Raw genomic sequence first — 13,233 nt, 5'->3', positions numbered from 1 at the left:
GGAACATGGGGAAATACACACCAAGAGCCAACCAAACCACATCTCTTCCAGTGTTTCTGCATGGTCTGAGCACTTCTGTTGTCACTGGGTCACCCAAGTGCTGCTCTGGCAAAGCCTGGTCTAGCAGAACTGGGTCCTGGTTTGTGGGATTAGTTGATGTGAATGTGGAAGATCATGCTGGAGGCACATACCTTGGTGCTTCTCGTGCTGGAGAAGCGGGGAATAGCAGGGAATAGCTCTCCTGGCAGCAGCAGGCCTGGGATGGAATGCTGGGATGGAGACGAGGTGCCGGCTTTGGGGATGGGGCCATCCAGGGCCAGGGGATGTGACACTGCAGGATGGTCCCTCTCACGGGGTTGTGCTTCACACAGGCCCAGGCCTGCAGGTTGTTACCTGCATTTACACCTGTGTAGGTTGTAAAGCCACTCCAGAGTGCGTGGGGGAAGGAGCAGGGACAATCTTTCTCCTCGTTTTGCCTGGAGCAGCTGATGCAGGAGGTCGCTCCAGCGTAGCTGCCCTTACACAGCCAAGTGGGGAAAACAAGCCCAAAATAGAACCAGCTTCATTAGCACAAAAATCCGTGTGTGGAGGGAAGGCTGTGGGGCTGGAGGGTGTAGCTGGCGTGGCACGTGGTTCCCACGTGGCACCGAGCTGTTTCCAGCCTCTCTCCCACGGGAGGTGGCATTGGGAATATGCCACACAGCTTTGGGGAAAGTGGGCTGGGCTGCCCCTGTCATCCCACAGGGCTTCAGAAAACTGCAGGTGTGGGGCTGCCTCCCTGGGATGGGGCTGCCTCCCTGGCCTAGGATTGCATCCCTGCATGGGGCTGCATGCCTGGCACTGCATCCCTGATGTGGGGCTGCAATTCCTGGCTGGAGACCACAACTCTGGCCTGGAACTGCATCGCTGGGATGGGACTGCATCCCTGGCAGTGTTTGCTTTCTCTTGGTAACTGTAGAGGGAGTGTGAGCCCTGTGCAGAGCAGAGCTCAGGAGTCTTTTCCCAGTGCTGGACACACAGCTCTCCAGCCTGGCCAGCAGGACTTGTTTGCCTGAGGCCGGGTGTGCCTGTCCCAGAGGATGCCAGGATGCCAGGCACAGGAGCTGGGGCTGGACAGGTGTTTTTCTCTCAGCTCCATCCCTCCTCCTCCCACAGGCTCTGCAGCAGCTGAGTCTCAGAGCACTGTGGAGTCTCAGTGCCTTGCAGCGGGGTTTGCTGCCCAGCAAGCTCCCCGTTCTGTTCGGTGAAACAAAATGGGCTGAGCTCGTTTCTGGCTGGTGTTTGTGGCCTGGGAACCAGGGCTGCATCACCCCCCAGACATATCCCATCTCTAGCTATAACCTGCCCACCTCCACCTTCACTTTCCAGCCCAGGAGTAACACGAAACTCTGCAGCAAGGCAGAGATTCTCCTTTTTTTGCTCTCGGCGCTGGAAGGCAGGTTCCTGGTTTTAGGGATATAACACATGGTCAAGCTGCAGATGGTCACGTTGTTTCTCACGCTCTTTTCTGGCTACTAAAGGTGCAGATTATTAATAAGAAGCTGGACTTTAGCAGCGTTCAATCCAAGTGTGGCTCAAAGGATAATATCAAACACATCCCGGGCGGAGGCAGTGTGAGTACCTTCACACTTTCAATGCTCTATAATAGTTCTTATTATAATAAGTGGCATGTTGTGTACACTAAACTGCCAATGCTATCTGCAGCGATCCTGCCATCAGATAGCTATTGGTGACGTGCAATGACTCTTTTCTGGCTACCAAAGGTGCAGATTGTTAATAAGAAGTTGGACTTTAGCAACGTTCAATCCAGGTGTGGCTCAAAGGATAATATCAAACACATCCCGGGCGGAGGCAGTGTGAGTACCTTCACACTTTGAATGCACTGTGATAACCCTGATTTTAGTGGCATGTTGTTACACTAATCACCAATGCTATCTGCAGCCACCCTGCTGTCACATAGCCATTGGGGACGTGCTGTCATTTAACCCCATTAACCCAAAAGACATGGTGAGGTGAACAACCCTAACAAGTCCTGGACATGCCTGACATGGACAGAACTAACTGCCCCGTGTCCAAACCATGTCTGTAACAAAACATCCCAGTAACTCCAGGGTTTGGCACTACCTGGAAGGCTGAAAGCCTCGTTGTCTGCGGGCTGGGGGCTCTGGCAGACAGTGATGTAGGATACGAGTAAATTTATGAGCAGACCCAGTCCTCGTTGCTTAATGTGCTGCTAAATTGGACATGATCCTGCCCAACAGATGAACATGCAGGTTCCTGCCCATTCCCATCAGGCAAGTATGATCCATGCAAATATTAAGCTTCTCCTTGCTAACGAGTGTGTCCGGCAGCGCCCACGGAGGCTGAGCCTGAAGTACTGTTGAGTTAATTGATTTGAACGCTGGCATTTCCAGCTGTTCCCAGATAAATACTGGACTCAGCTTTCAGTTACTGTGCCAGAAACCTGGAGAAACTCCACAGAGGTTGGTGGACTTACAGCAGTTCCACTGGAGACAGTTTGGGACCAGGAATGACAACGGGCCAAGGCAGACCCCAAACAGTGCGACCCTGTGGGGGCCTGGTCTGTGACCCGTCTGAGGGAGCATCTCAGATGTTCCCCATGGATTTTTCATGGGCTTTTCTTGATCTCTGTGGACGCCCTCCCTGAGAAACTGAGCCTTGCAGAGGGCTTGGCACATGCTGGCAGGGACACAGCTGGGTTTGCAGCTTAAATCTGGTGTCATTCTGCAGTTATTTCATGGGCCAGAAGAGCTGCTCTGCGGAGCCCAGGCCCCTGTGAAGCAGTTCCATGGTTGTTCCTCTTCTTCACCCCGGAGCCCTGCACTGGCTGGGCTGCCTGGTATGTGTTGGTGTTGGCCACAGATCCCCTGTGCTGTGGCCAGTGATGAGCACGGCGTGCCCAGCTCATCCCTTTCCCCACGGAGAGCTCACACCGTGGGCAAGCGGTTGCAGCTGAACTGGGTTAAGAATTATCTGGATTTTTGGCTGGGGGTTGTGATCCCTCCCCAGGCCCTGCCAGCACTGAAAACCCTGTGATCTGTGCCCGGCTGCAGCAGCTCTGGGAGCTCTCGGAGCAAAGCCCTTGTGCTGACGTGGCTGCAGGGGCTGTCCTGGGGGCAGGGATGGGCCCTGGCGCTCCTCTGGGAGAGGGGCAACAAAAGACACCCCCCCCAGGCTTTGATGACCATTGTGTCTTAAACCCCAGGGACCACCTGCCCAGCCATCCCTGCTTCCAGAGGGAGCTGTCACTGCCTGAGCTGGGTACCTGAATTTTTAAGCCCATGGATGCTCTGACCAGGTGATGCAATAGGCAAAAAAAGCACTTCTGGTGCTGAAAGGTGGGATTCCCAGGTCTCTGGCACTGGTTTCCCAGGCAAACTACTCTGTTCCCCTTTTCCTGTCTTGCTGAGATGGGGAAAATCCTTCTCTGCTCCCCAGCAGGATGGGAAGGGATAATGGAGTTCTGTCTGTCAAAAAAGGGGCTGGAATGATGGCAGAAAGTTCCAACTGCTGATTGTTTGCCCTGGAAATGGGAGGCCTTTCAGTCCCAGGTCTCAGTGGTGCCTGAATTGCTTGTAGGCCCTTTGGGGTCACAGCTGGGATTAGAAAGGCCCCAGTTGCCCTTTTTGGGTCCCTTTCCTGCCTTCTGACCAAATCTGGCTCCTGTCCTGCCCAGTGCATTAAACGTGTGACCTTTCCCCAACTCTGTCTCCGTGTCTGTGTCCACGATGTGCTCCCAGGCCCCTGGGGGTTCATTCCCCCACTCTCCCTGTCTCCTGTCAAATGTGCCTTTTGGTCTGCGTGAGCATCGGAGACAAGGCAGGTCAGCACAGGGCTCTGTGCTGCTGGGGCCAGAGCTGCTCCCTTCCTTTTCCTGGCTCTGTGATGGAGGGGGAGTGTGACAACCCAGCACCCAGCTCTGAGAGTGATGAAAACTGGAGGATGTGCCTTCCCCTGTGGGGTTTTTGAGTCAGCACGGGGTTCTGGGGTGCGATGCAGAGCAGTGGCTGAGGCGAATCCTTTGTGCTGGTCCAGAGGCTGCTGGGAGGAGTCAGCTCCTCTCCAAAGCTCCCTTTGGTGCCGGCACATCCTTCCTGAGATTCGTGAGGGCAGCACAAATGTGGTGCTGGGGGAAAACACGGAGAGCAGCACGTGCTCCCCGTGAAACCCAGGCTGTCCCCGAGAGCCAGAAACACCCCCGAGGTGCTGGTGATGCAGTTTCTCCTGCACAGCCCCAGCAACAACTGACCCACAGCCAGGTGTGGGTGCAAAACCAGGGTCTGAGGTAACTTATGGGGTTATGGGGATGTTTCCTCCCCCCCTTGTCTCCTGCTCCTGCCGTAGCTGCCGTGTGTGTGCCGTGGTTTGCCGTGGGGGCTCCCAGCCCTCGCTGTCCCCGGTGTGGTGTTTAGCTGCTAACGTAGCACTAAAGCAGCCCCACGTTGCTGTCCCTCCTGTGTGTGTGTCCCGTGTCACCCGGTGTCCCTGGGCCAAGGCCACCGGCCCCGTGAGCGGGGCGGGATCCGTGGAATTGCTGCAGCCCCTGGTTCTGAGCGATGTGACGAGCAAATGAAAAAAAGCAGAGCGTAAATAATCACGAAATGCTGTTGTGGTTCGATGTTTTATGACGTTTTTAATCTCTTGTGACGCGATCTCCAGATATTTAGACTTTGCTTTGCTTTTTTTTTTATTATTATTATTATTTTTTTCTCCCCCTTTTTTTTTTTTTTTTTTAACCCTTATTTCCGTTACAGCATTTTTCAGAAATGCATATTTTGGTCACTCTTTTAAAAAGTTCTGTGCACATTGATCATTTCTGTTCTTTCAGTTTTTGTGGACATAAGCTTTATGTTTTACACCAGAAAAGGTATTTATTTTTTACGTTTTCTCTCTGGTATATCTCCTCCTTTTGGATGATGTGTATGCAAATCTTAATTAATTACCACTCCACTTTCTCTCTCACTTTGAGCACTTTAAAATTGCCTCTACTCCCCCCTCTGTGGAGAGGTGATCTCGTGCATGCTGACATGTTAAGAGGCTACTGCACACGGGCATTAATGATCTCCCATTTCTGATGACAGTTTCTTTTGTATCATTAATCTTCCTGGGGTGTGATGAGCTGTCCTTTCCCTCCAATCCAGCTCAGGTGCCGCTGTGTGTTGTGCTCCCCCTCCCCAGCCAGTCCATCCTGGCAATGGGCTCATCCCTTTCTCCTCTCTCCTACGGGCAGGTTCAAATCGTTTACAAGCCAGTCGACCTGAGCCATGTGACATCCAAATGTGGTTCCCTGGGCAACATCCATCACAAACCAGGTACCCTTTTTGGCCTTTGTGCTGGATCCTGGGAGGGCTGTGGCTGAGACCTCGGTGACCTGGCTGCCCACCCACCCACCCCCTGCTCTTTGTTCCAGGTGGTGGCCAGGTGGAGGTGAAATCTGAGAAACTGGACTTCAAAGACAAGGTGCAGTCGAAAATCGGGTCCTTAGATAACATCAGCCACGTCCCTGGAGGAGGGAATAAAAAGGTAAAGGGGCACTGGGTTGGGAACAGGCACTTTTTTCCGTGTCTGGCTGTGAGCAGGTGTGCAAATGAAGATGGGTAGGAGTCTGGGCTTGGAGAGAGTCCCAGCCCAGGGGGGACATCAGCTGGAGCAGAGCTGTGGCAGAGCTGCCGCGATTCCGGGCCGTGCCCCTTCCTGGCCCGAGGCCGCGCGAGTGATTTTGGGTGTCAGTGGCAGCCTCTGCTGTGGTTTCCTGCTCTTTCTACCATCTCTGAAGTTCGTGTTTGTGTCTCAAACCTTTCTCATGAAGGACTGTCACCGTCAGCAACTCCTGTGCTCTCTGGGTTAGTGCAGTGGCAGCTCGGGGAGCTGCAGAGGTGTTGGATCCCACTGCAAGTGGAGCGTTAAAAGCTCAGCTTTATTTAGAACAGGTGACTTTGCAGCAGGCTGGCCCTTCAGAAGGTGATCTCTCCTTCCTAACCGAGGGCTCTGTGTAGGGAGGGGGTGCTTTAAACTGAAAGACAAAGCCACTGAGGTCAGGGAAACAATGAGCTTGGGGTGAGCTGTTCCCACTGAGGCTTTGATGGCAACTTCAGTGAGTCCTAGCTGAGTCAAACAACCTCCACAGCCTGGCTTTGAGGCCACCAAGTGCCCAGCAGGCTGGGGAGTGAGGACATCAGGTAAGCACAGAGCTGAGATTCCAGCCTGGGGACAGACAGGGGTCAGTTTTCCCAGGGGGAAAAAAAAAAAAAGCACTTTTATCTCGCTTGTTTTTCCAGCACTTTTTTTCTCAGTGGGAGAGGAAGGTTCTGTTTCAGCTCCTGTGTTTTGGCACTTTGTTCTCTGTGCACCCCCAGCTCTCACCTCCAGCTGGCCTCTGACTGCGGGACCGCTTGACTTCCTTACCCTTCTCTCTGCTGCGCATCAGCCTTCCCTGTGCTTCACTGAGCCCTTTGCCACGGCTTTTCTGGTTACAGGGACAGTTCTTTCACATCCCCAGCACATTCACTGGGCCATAGTTTGAAGGACTTGCCCTCTGCAGAGGGATTTCTCTGCAAAGGTGTGACCCAGCAGTGACATCACCACCTCACCCTGCCCCTACCCTGCTTAAACCCACTCCTGGAGGAGGTTGTGGTTGTAACCGAGTTCAGGTGCTGCCTCAGATTGCTTCCCTTTTCCAGCCCATTCCTATCCCCACCAGGATCATCCTGGGGCAGCTCTGAGGTGGAACACAGGGAGGGGACGGGACACAGCTGAGCAGCTGTGGGTGGCTCTGCTGCCCCTTCCCCAGCCTTTCCTGTGACCCCAAATCCCCTCCTTGCTCTCTGACACACAAATCCAGGCTTGGACTTGCAGTCCACAGCTCCTCAAGCTGAACTCTGGTTCCTGTGCTGCTCTGGCAGTGGATCTTCTGTGGGGAGCTGGGATGCTCCGTGCTCTGCCTGTGCTCTCCCCTGCACACCTGGAGAGTTTTCCTGCCCAGCTCCCAAGGCAGCCATTCTTCTTGCTATGAGTCAGTGAATGGCCCTGTTTTTCAGATCTTTATCTCCACCATTTTCTATTTCTTTTCTATATATTTTTTATCCTTTTTTTCCTTCTGGCTGACATTTATTGGGTTGTGGTTTTTGTTGCTGATGCGTTTTTTGCCCCCCCCACTGCCCTGGGCGGGTTTTTTCACCTGTAGAGAGAGAAAGGCAAGGAAGACAAGACCCGGACCCCGAGCCCAGACCCCGCTGGGCTCCAGGCCCTGGTGCTGGAGCCGCCCACCCTCATGGAGAGCCAGCTCCCAGCCTTGCACTCGGCTGGGGAGGGCACCAGTAAGTAGCAAACCCCATCCAGTTCACCTCCGCTCGCCGGGAGAGGGGTTTGGCTTCAGGGAGCAGCTCTGTGGGTTAAGGGGAAGCTTCATGCACCACGTGGGGAATCTCACATCCCCCTCCAAAATTTCTACTGGGGGAGTGAGAGCAACGCAGGTTGTGCCCTTGGAGTCCTGGGACCCTCCACCACAGCTGGGGAGGATTTTGCAGCGTCCCAAGATGCGATCCCCTCCGGCTGTGCCCGTTCCCTGTGCAGGCCACTGGAAGGGACGTCCCTGAGGACTGGAAGGGACGTCCCTGAGGACTGGGGACACTGGTTCAGTGCTCTGAGCTTTCCTCCCGCCTCTCAGTGGCCCCGTGCTGGCACAGGCACGTGTGGCAGGTCCCACCAACCCCCTTCCCCTCACCGCCCTCCCCTCTCCTCCTCACAGATTGAGACCCACAAGCTGACCTTCCGCGAGAACGCCAAAGCCAAGACCGACCACGGCGCCGAAATCGTCTACAAGTCCCCCACCATCTCCGGAGATGCCTCCCCACGCCGCCTTAGCAACGTCTCCTCCACCGGCAGCATCAACCTGGTGGACTCCCCCCAGCTGGCCACGCTAGCTGACGAGGTGTCTGCCTCGCTGGCCAAGCAGGGCTTGTGATCGGGGCATGGTGGTGACCAGGAGAGAAGACAAGGAAAGGAAACACACACACACAAAAAAAAAAAAAAAAGGAAAAAAAAAAAGAAAGGAAAATAATAATCTGGCCTTCTTCCTCTGTTCCTTTTACAGCTGCTTCCCCGTCCCTAACTGGTTAATGATTTAACCTGCTTTTACTGTTCATTCAGCTCTAGCTCCAGGACTTCAAAATCAGTGACACTATGAGGTACAAAACCTCCTCTCCCCCTGCTCCTCGGAGCGCACAGCCCGTCCCTGTCCCCACGCTCCCCCTCATTCCCCGCCGCGTCCCTCGCTGTCCCAGCCCTGCCCGGGACCACCCGGGGAGGGGGCCCGAGGGGGCGGCCGCTGCACGGCGCTGACCCGAGCACCCCACACCGGCACAGGGCAGCCCTCAGGGAAGGGGCTGTGACCTTCCCACCCTCGTCCCCCTGAGGATGGCCGGGCTGGCCTGAGGGCCGGGCGCGTCCTGGGCGCGCAGCCGGGGGGGCCGCGGGGAGGTGCCCTCCCTCCCTGCGTTAAATTTGCCTGCTGATTCGGAAGAAACCTTTTGTTTTTATCTCCGAAAGCCGAGATGTGTCTGAAGATAACGGCCAGGTACCCCCCAACCCCGCTCTCAGCTCCGGCAGCTGGAGTACAGGCGACCCCGGGGTACCCACTGCGGAGGGGCCCCGACGGCCCTTCCCCTCTCCGTGGCTGTGCTGGAACCGCTGAGTGGATGAGTAGAGGCTTTTCCCCATTCCTTTGGCAGCCCCTCGTGTCGTAGAGTAGATTTGTCTGTATATGCTTGGACCGTGCCAGGGTGATTGTTTTCATAAACGAGCATGTGTTTAAAAAAAGGAAAATAATAAATGCTGTAAGTAGTTTTGAGCTGCCCCGCGCCGGCTCCGCCGCAGCCCAGCCGGGAGGGTCCAGGCCGGGCTCTGGGTTGTGCCAGCTCCAGGGGCAGCCCGGCACTGCATGTCTGCCGGGTGGGAGGTGGGCACAGAGCCGCTGCTTTGGGCTCCCCGGGGCCAGGCACCTCCCAGCCCCGCCGGGGTGTTGGATGAGGGGCACTCACAGCTCCAGGGCTGGGATGGCTCCTGGATTTTGGGTGCAGCTTGTGACGTTTTTGGGTTGTTCTCTTTCTTTCCCTGCAAGGTCAGCTCAGCGATGGCGGAGGCGGCAGCTCCGTGGCCCTGCTGTGCCGGTGGCAGCCGTGGGAGACCCCCGGGAGGACGCGGGGAAGGTGCAGCAGCTCCCCCAGCCTGAGCTCGGGGCCCAGCGGCTGCTCCCTGGCACTGAACCCCCTTTCCGGGCGCTCCCCGGGTTTGAGTTGGCAGCGTGTCCCCCCTCACAGTGTCCCCTCCCTCAGCACTGACCGCCCCTGGCACTGCTCAGGGACAGGAGCCGGTTGGTTCTTTTGCTACTTTTGTTCCTGTGGTTCCCTGGGGAGCACGAGGGGGTCCTGTGGCCGTCCCCGCCTGCCCCTTCCATCTGCAACCAAAGAGGCTGAGATGCCACCAGTGCAGCTCTGTGTGTGTCCTCCTGGCCCGTGTCCCCCAGAGGCACCAGCCAAGCTCTGGGGGCACAGCTGGCAGAGGTGAGGGCAGAGGGGGCACCGGGTGGGCCCCAGACCGTGCACCCCAAGGGCTGTGCTGCAGGGAAAGCCGTGCTTTCCCAGCAAGGGCCGGAATCCTGGTCTGACGGGGCTGGCAGAGTGTCATGCTGGGGCATGGGGCCCTGGTTGTCCTTGGGGAGGTGGCTGGGTGCCACCAAGGCTGCCAGAGCAGCTGTTCCCGGGAAGAGCAGCGATTCCTCCCAGGACAGGACTCACTCCCATCCTGCAGGAGCTGCAGACCCGCCTTTGTACGCCCTGTGCCTCCGGGGGGAGCTGCTGGATGCCTGGCTGGGGCTGGGGGATGCCTGTTTGGGGAGGGGGGCGGTTCCAACCCTTCTCTCCGCAGCCCCAGGAGCTGCTGGGGAGAGGCTGGTCCAGCAGCACCACCACGTCCAGCTTGTCTCTCGCTCCGTTCAGTTGACTCCGTGATTGTAGCTGTGCTCCGTCCCTGACTCTGTAGCGCTGTAGGAGCCGCCGCGGTTCTTGTCCTCTGTAAAACGAGCAAGTGGGAGAACCCCGAAAGCATCACCCCCTTTTATATATCCCTTTTGGGCTGCAGGACGGTGTAGCTGAGCTGGCCCACCCTGCCCCTGCCCTGTGCCACCCCCTCTGTGCAGCCCCCAGGGGACACCAGCACCCCAGGGACAGGGACAGGGACGTCCTTGGCGTGCACCGAGCTCCAGGGAGCAGCCCCTTCCCGCTGCGAGTGTCCTCAGCCCTGTCTGCCGTCCCCTCCCGGGGGCTCTGGGGGGTCCCAGGACAGCCCTTTCCATCCACTTTGTCACCCGCTGTCCCCTCCACCAACCCGAGCCATGTCCCCAGCCCTGACCCTGCGTTCAGACCCAGGCCTGAGGGTCCCCGTGAGCAGCCAGACCCCCCGGCTTTTCCTTTACTCCACACACATCTTGGTCTGAAAAGGGTTAAAACCGGCACTGATTTAAAAAAAAAAAATTAAAAAAAAAAAATTCCTATTTCTGCACTCCAAAAAGGATCTGGTTGTTAGCGAAGGTCGGTGCCAGCCTGTGTGGTGTTGGCAGCTCCGTTGCCCCCCCCGCGCTGCGCCGGGGCAGGGAGGGAAGGTTTGATCTCAGTGTATCATTCTAGCTTAGCTTCTGTCTGTGGGTGTCCATAGTGTATCGTGTGTTTAACAACTGGTTTACACTGTTGCCGTAAAAGTGAATTTGGAAATAAAGTCATTACTACGATAACGACAACCGGCACCTCTTTTTCCGTGGGGGAGCAGGGACAAAGGGGGGGGACAAGGGGGGGCTCCTCCTCGTGGGTTGATCCCTCCGGGCTGGAGGATCAGCTGGTGGGGGGCAGCAGGGATAGGCAGGGTCTAGTTTTCACTTTGCTTTTGAAGTTCCCACCCTTCTTCCTGGGGTGCAGGACGTGGGGGCGTGTCTGGTGGGCAGCCAGGAAACCCAAGTGTTGTGTTATTTTTGGTCCCTGACCGTGGACAGGACGTTCTCAGAGGTGGAGCAAGAGCAAAAACGCTGCTCTGCCCCCACAGACAGGGGTTGCTTTGGGTCCTCTGGCAGTGCCACATTCCCCAACTGCAGCCCCATCCAACCCCTCAGAGCTGCAGCTTTCATAGAATCATTTAAGGCTGGAAAAGATCTCCAGATCACAGAGTTCCAGTCTTGGACCAAATCCCACCATGCCCACTAAACCACTGGCAGTCCAGGAGCCACCACAAGGTCCCTTCACTCCTCACCTTCCTCAGGACTCACCTGCCCTGTGCAGGTGGGAGAACTTTCCAGCCTGGCACAGCTGCTCGTGCCACTGTTTGCTTTTCCAATTGGATGCTTCCTGCCCTGTTAATGCACTGAACCTGGCCATGCCTCATGCTCTGATCACCTGGCTAACAATCAACTGGCACCTTCCCCTTTCCCATCTGTGAGGATAACGAGGCAGAGGGTGTAATTCCCTTATTTTGGGACTACAGGAGCACCCATGAAGTTGCCTCCCCCTGCCCACCTCCTGCAAACCCTGAACTCGCACCAATCCCACCCCAAGGGCAAATGCTCCCCAGCAGCCCCTGGGTGTGGACCAGCAGGATTTGGTGAAGCCCAAAAATGTAAATTAACCCCCAGCCCGGGTGTTTGGACGGAGCGATGGGAAGCAGAGCTCGGTCCCAGGGAAGCACCACCGAGCCCTGGTCCTGCTCCATCACCTGCCCCAGAGCAAAGCCCAGATCTGGAGCTCCCACAGGACAATCCCTCCTCTCACCGTGAGCACCTGCTGGGAAATAACATTACAGAGGAAAAAAGAGGCCACTGAAATGAGGAGTGGGAGGGAAGGGACTGATCTGAGAGCGCCCAAGGGCCCCTTCCCCGTCCCAGCCTGGTATTTCACACTCATCACATGGAATATTCCGTTTTAATTTTTTTTTTAATCTTTTCTTCTTTTTTTTTTTTTTATAAGCACATTTGTGCTTTGCCAACAGAATCAAGACATTAACAAAGATCAGCTTCTCGGAAGAAAAGCATTTCTATATAACAAGGACATTACACAGCTCAAAGCAGGAAAAGAAAATATTTACAAAATACAAGGTGGGTTGTTTTTTTGTGTGTGTGTGTGTGGTTTTTATAATGCTAAAAGGGTTATTCAGAATTTTCAACCTTATAAATAGAAAAGCACTTCTGCAGAGGGATATGGTAGCGCCGTTGTCTGTTGGGTGTTTTTTTGTTGTTTTAAAGAAACGATGACGGATCCTTTTAAACTAGAACAGAACCAAAACCACGACATAATGTTGAAAATTGTGAAGACCCCGACCATGAAGCAGTTCAGCGACTATTTCTTTACGATTACAAAATGGAAAAAAAAAAAAAAAAAAAAAAGTCCTTTGTAATTTTTTTTCCTTTTTTTTTTTTTGGTTTTTTTTTTTTTTTTTTTTTTTTTTTTTTGTTGTGGTTTTTTTTTTTTTTGGTGATGTGATTATACATAAGACAGGCACAATGCTATAGCAACAGGACAGGGACCAGGAGCCACACCGTCGGGATGGGAAAGCGTTACAGATGGGAACGGTGTGCGGGATCCGGGATCACTGCGGGTGCGGGACGGGGCGGGGGGAGGAACGACAGCGAACTCGGGTTCAAACTCCAATACCTGTCAGAGGGAGCCCCCTCGGGCCCCCCGGGAATGAAACGGAACCGACACCTGAGCTGGGGCCGCGCGGAGTGGAGCGAAGCTGTGGTGACCCCCAGACCCCCAGAGCCGCCTCCTGCCCTTCCCCTCTCCCTGCAGGGACCACCCCGGCCCTGCCTCATCCCACGCTCCCGGGGGCTCCTCCCTGTCCCATCCCACCTTCCCAATCCCGGCAGCAGCCCCGCGGCTCCAGCTGGATCAGCCTCGTCCCCAAAGGGCATCCAAAGCGCCCCGGGAATTCTGCTCCTGCCCAAAGCATCGGGGACTCTGCCCCTCCCTGCCCTCCAAACACGCCAGGTGGACACAAGCTTGATTCCCAAATCCCACTCTTTCCACATGCAGAGCTGGAGCAGCCACAAGGTCCCCCCTTTCCCCTGTGCCAGGCACAGCAAGGGCTGCTCCAAACCTGGGGAGAAGGAAGGGGAAGGCGGCTCCGGGGGCAAAGGGGGGATCAGGGAGGGGCAGAATCCCCCCCTCGGGATCC

At 55.7% G+C, this 13,233-nt stretch overlaps 1 protein-coding gene across 18 annotated transcripts in view; it reads left to right on the top strand.

Annotated features, from left to right (window-relative positions):
* Window positions 1–10,813, top strand: part of MAPT (microtubule associated protein tau) — a 45,935-nt gene extending 35,122 nt beyond the window's left edge. For 11 of the 18 annotated variants that reach the window (XM_050327642.1, XM_050327638.1, XM_050327633.1 and 8 more), the window contains 5 exons: window positions 1,521–1,613; window positions 1,764–1,856; window positions 5,252–5,333; window positions 5,432–5,544; window positions 7,769–10,813. In XM_050327642.1, the coding sequence (XP_050183599.1) occupies window positions 1,521–1,613; window positions 1,764–1,856; window positions 5,252–5,333; window positions 5,432–5,544; window positions 7,769–7,984 (597 nt within the window). In that variant the 3' untranslated portion in view covers window positions 7,985–10,813. The remainder of the gene's footprint in view (window positions 1–1,520; window positions 1,614–1,763; window positions 1,857–5,251; window positions 5,334–5,431; window positions 5,545–7,768) is intronic. The other 7 variants (XM_050327646.1, XM_050327645.1, XM_050327643.1 and 4 more) reach the window with 2 other exon arrangements.
* The last annotated feature ends 2,420 nt before the right edge of the window (window positions 10,814–13,233 follow it).

The sequence above is a fragment of the Myiozetetes cayanensis genome, unplaced genomic scaffold, assembly GCF_022539395.1.
Source record: "Myiozetetes cayanensis isolate MyiCay16 unplaced genomic scaffold, myiCay2020 scf34, whole genome shotgun sequence".
Classification (NCBI taxonomy): Eukaryota; Metazoa; Chordata; class Aves; order Passeriformes; family Tyrannidae; genus Myiozetetes; species Myiozetetes cayanensis.
The sequence above is the reverse complement of the archived record's forward strand: the minus strand, read 5'-3'. Positions and strand labels throughout refer to the sequence as shown.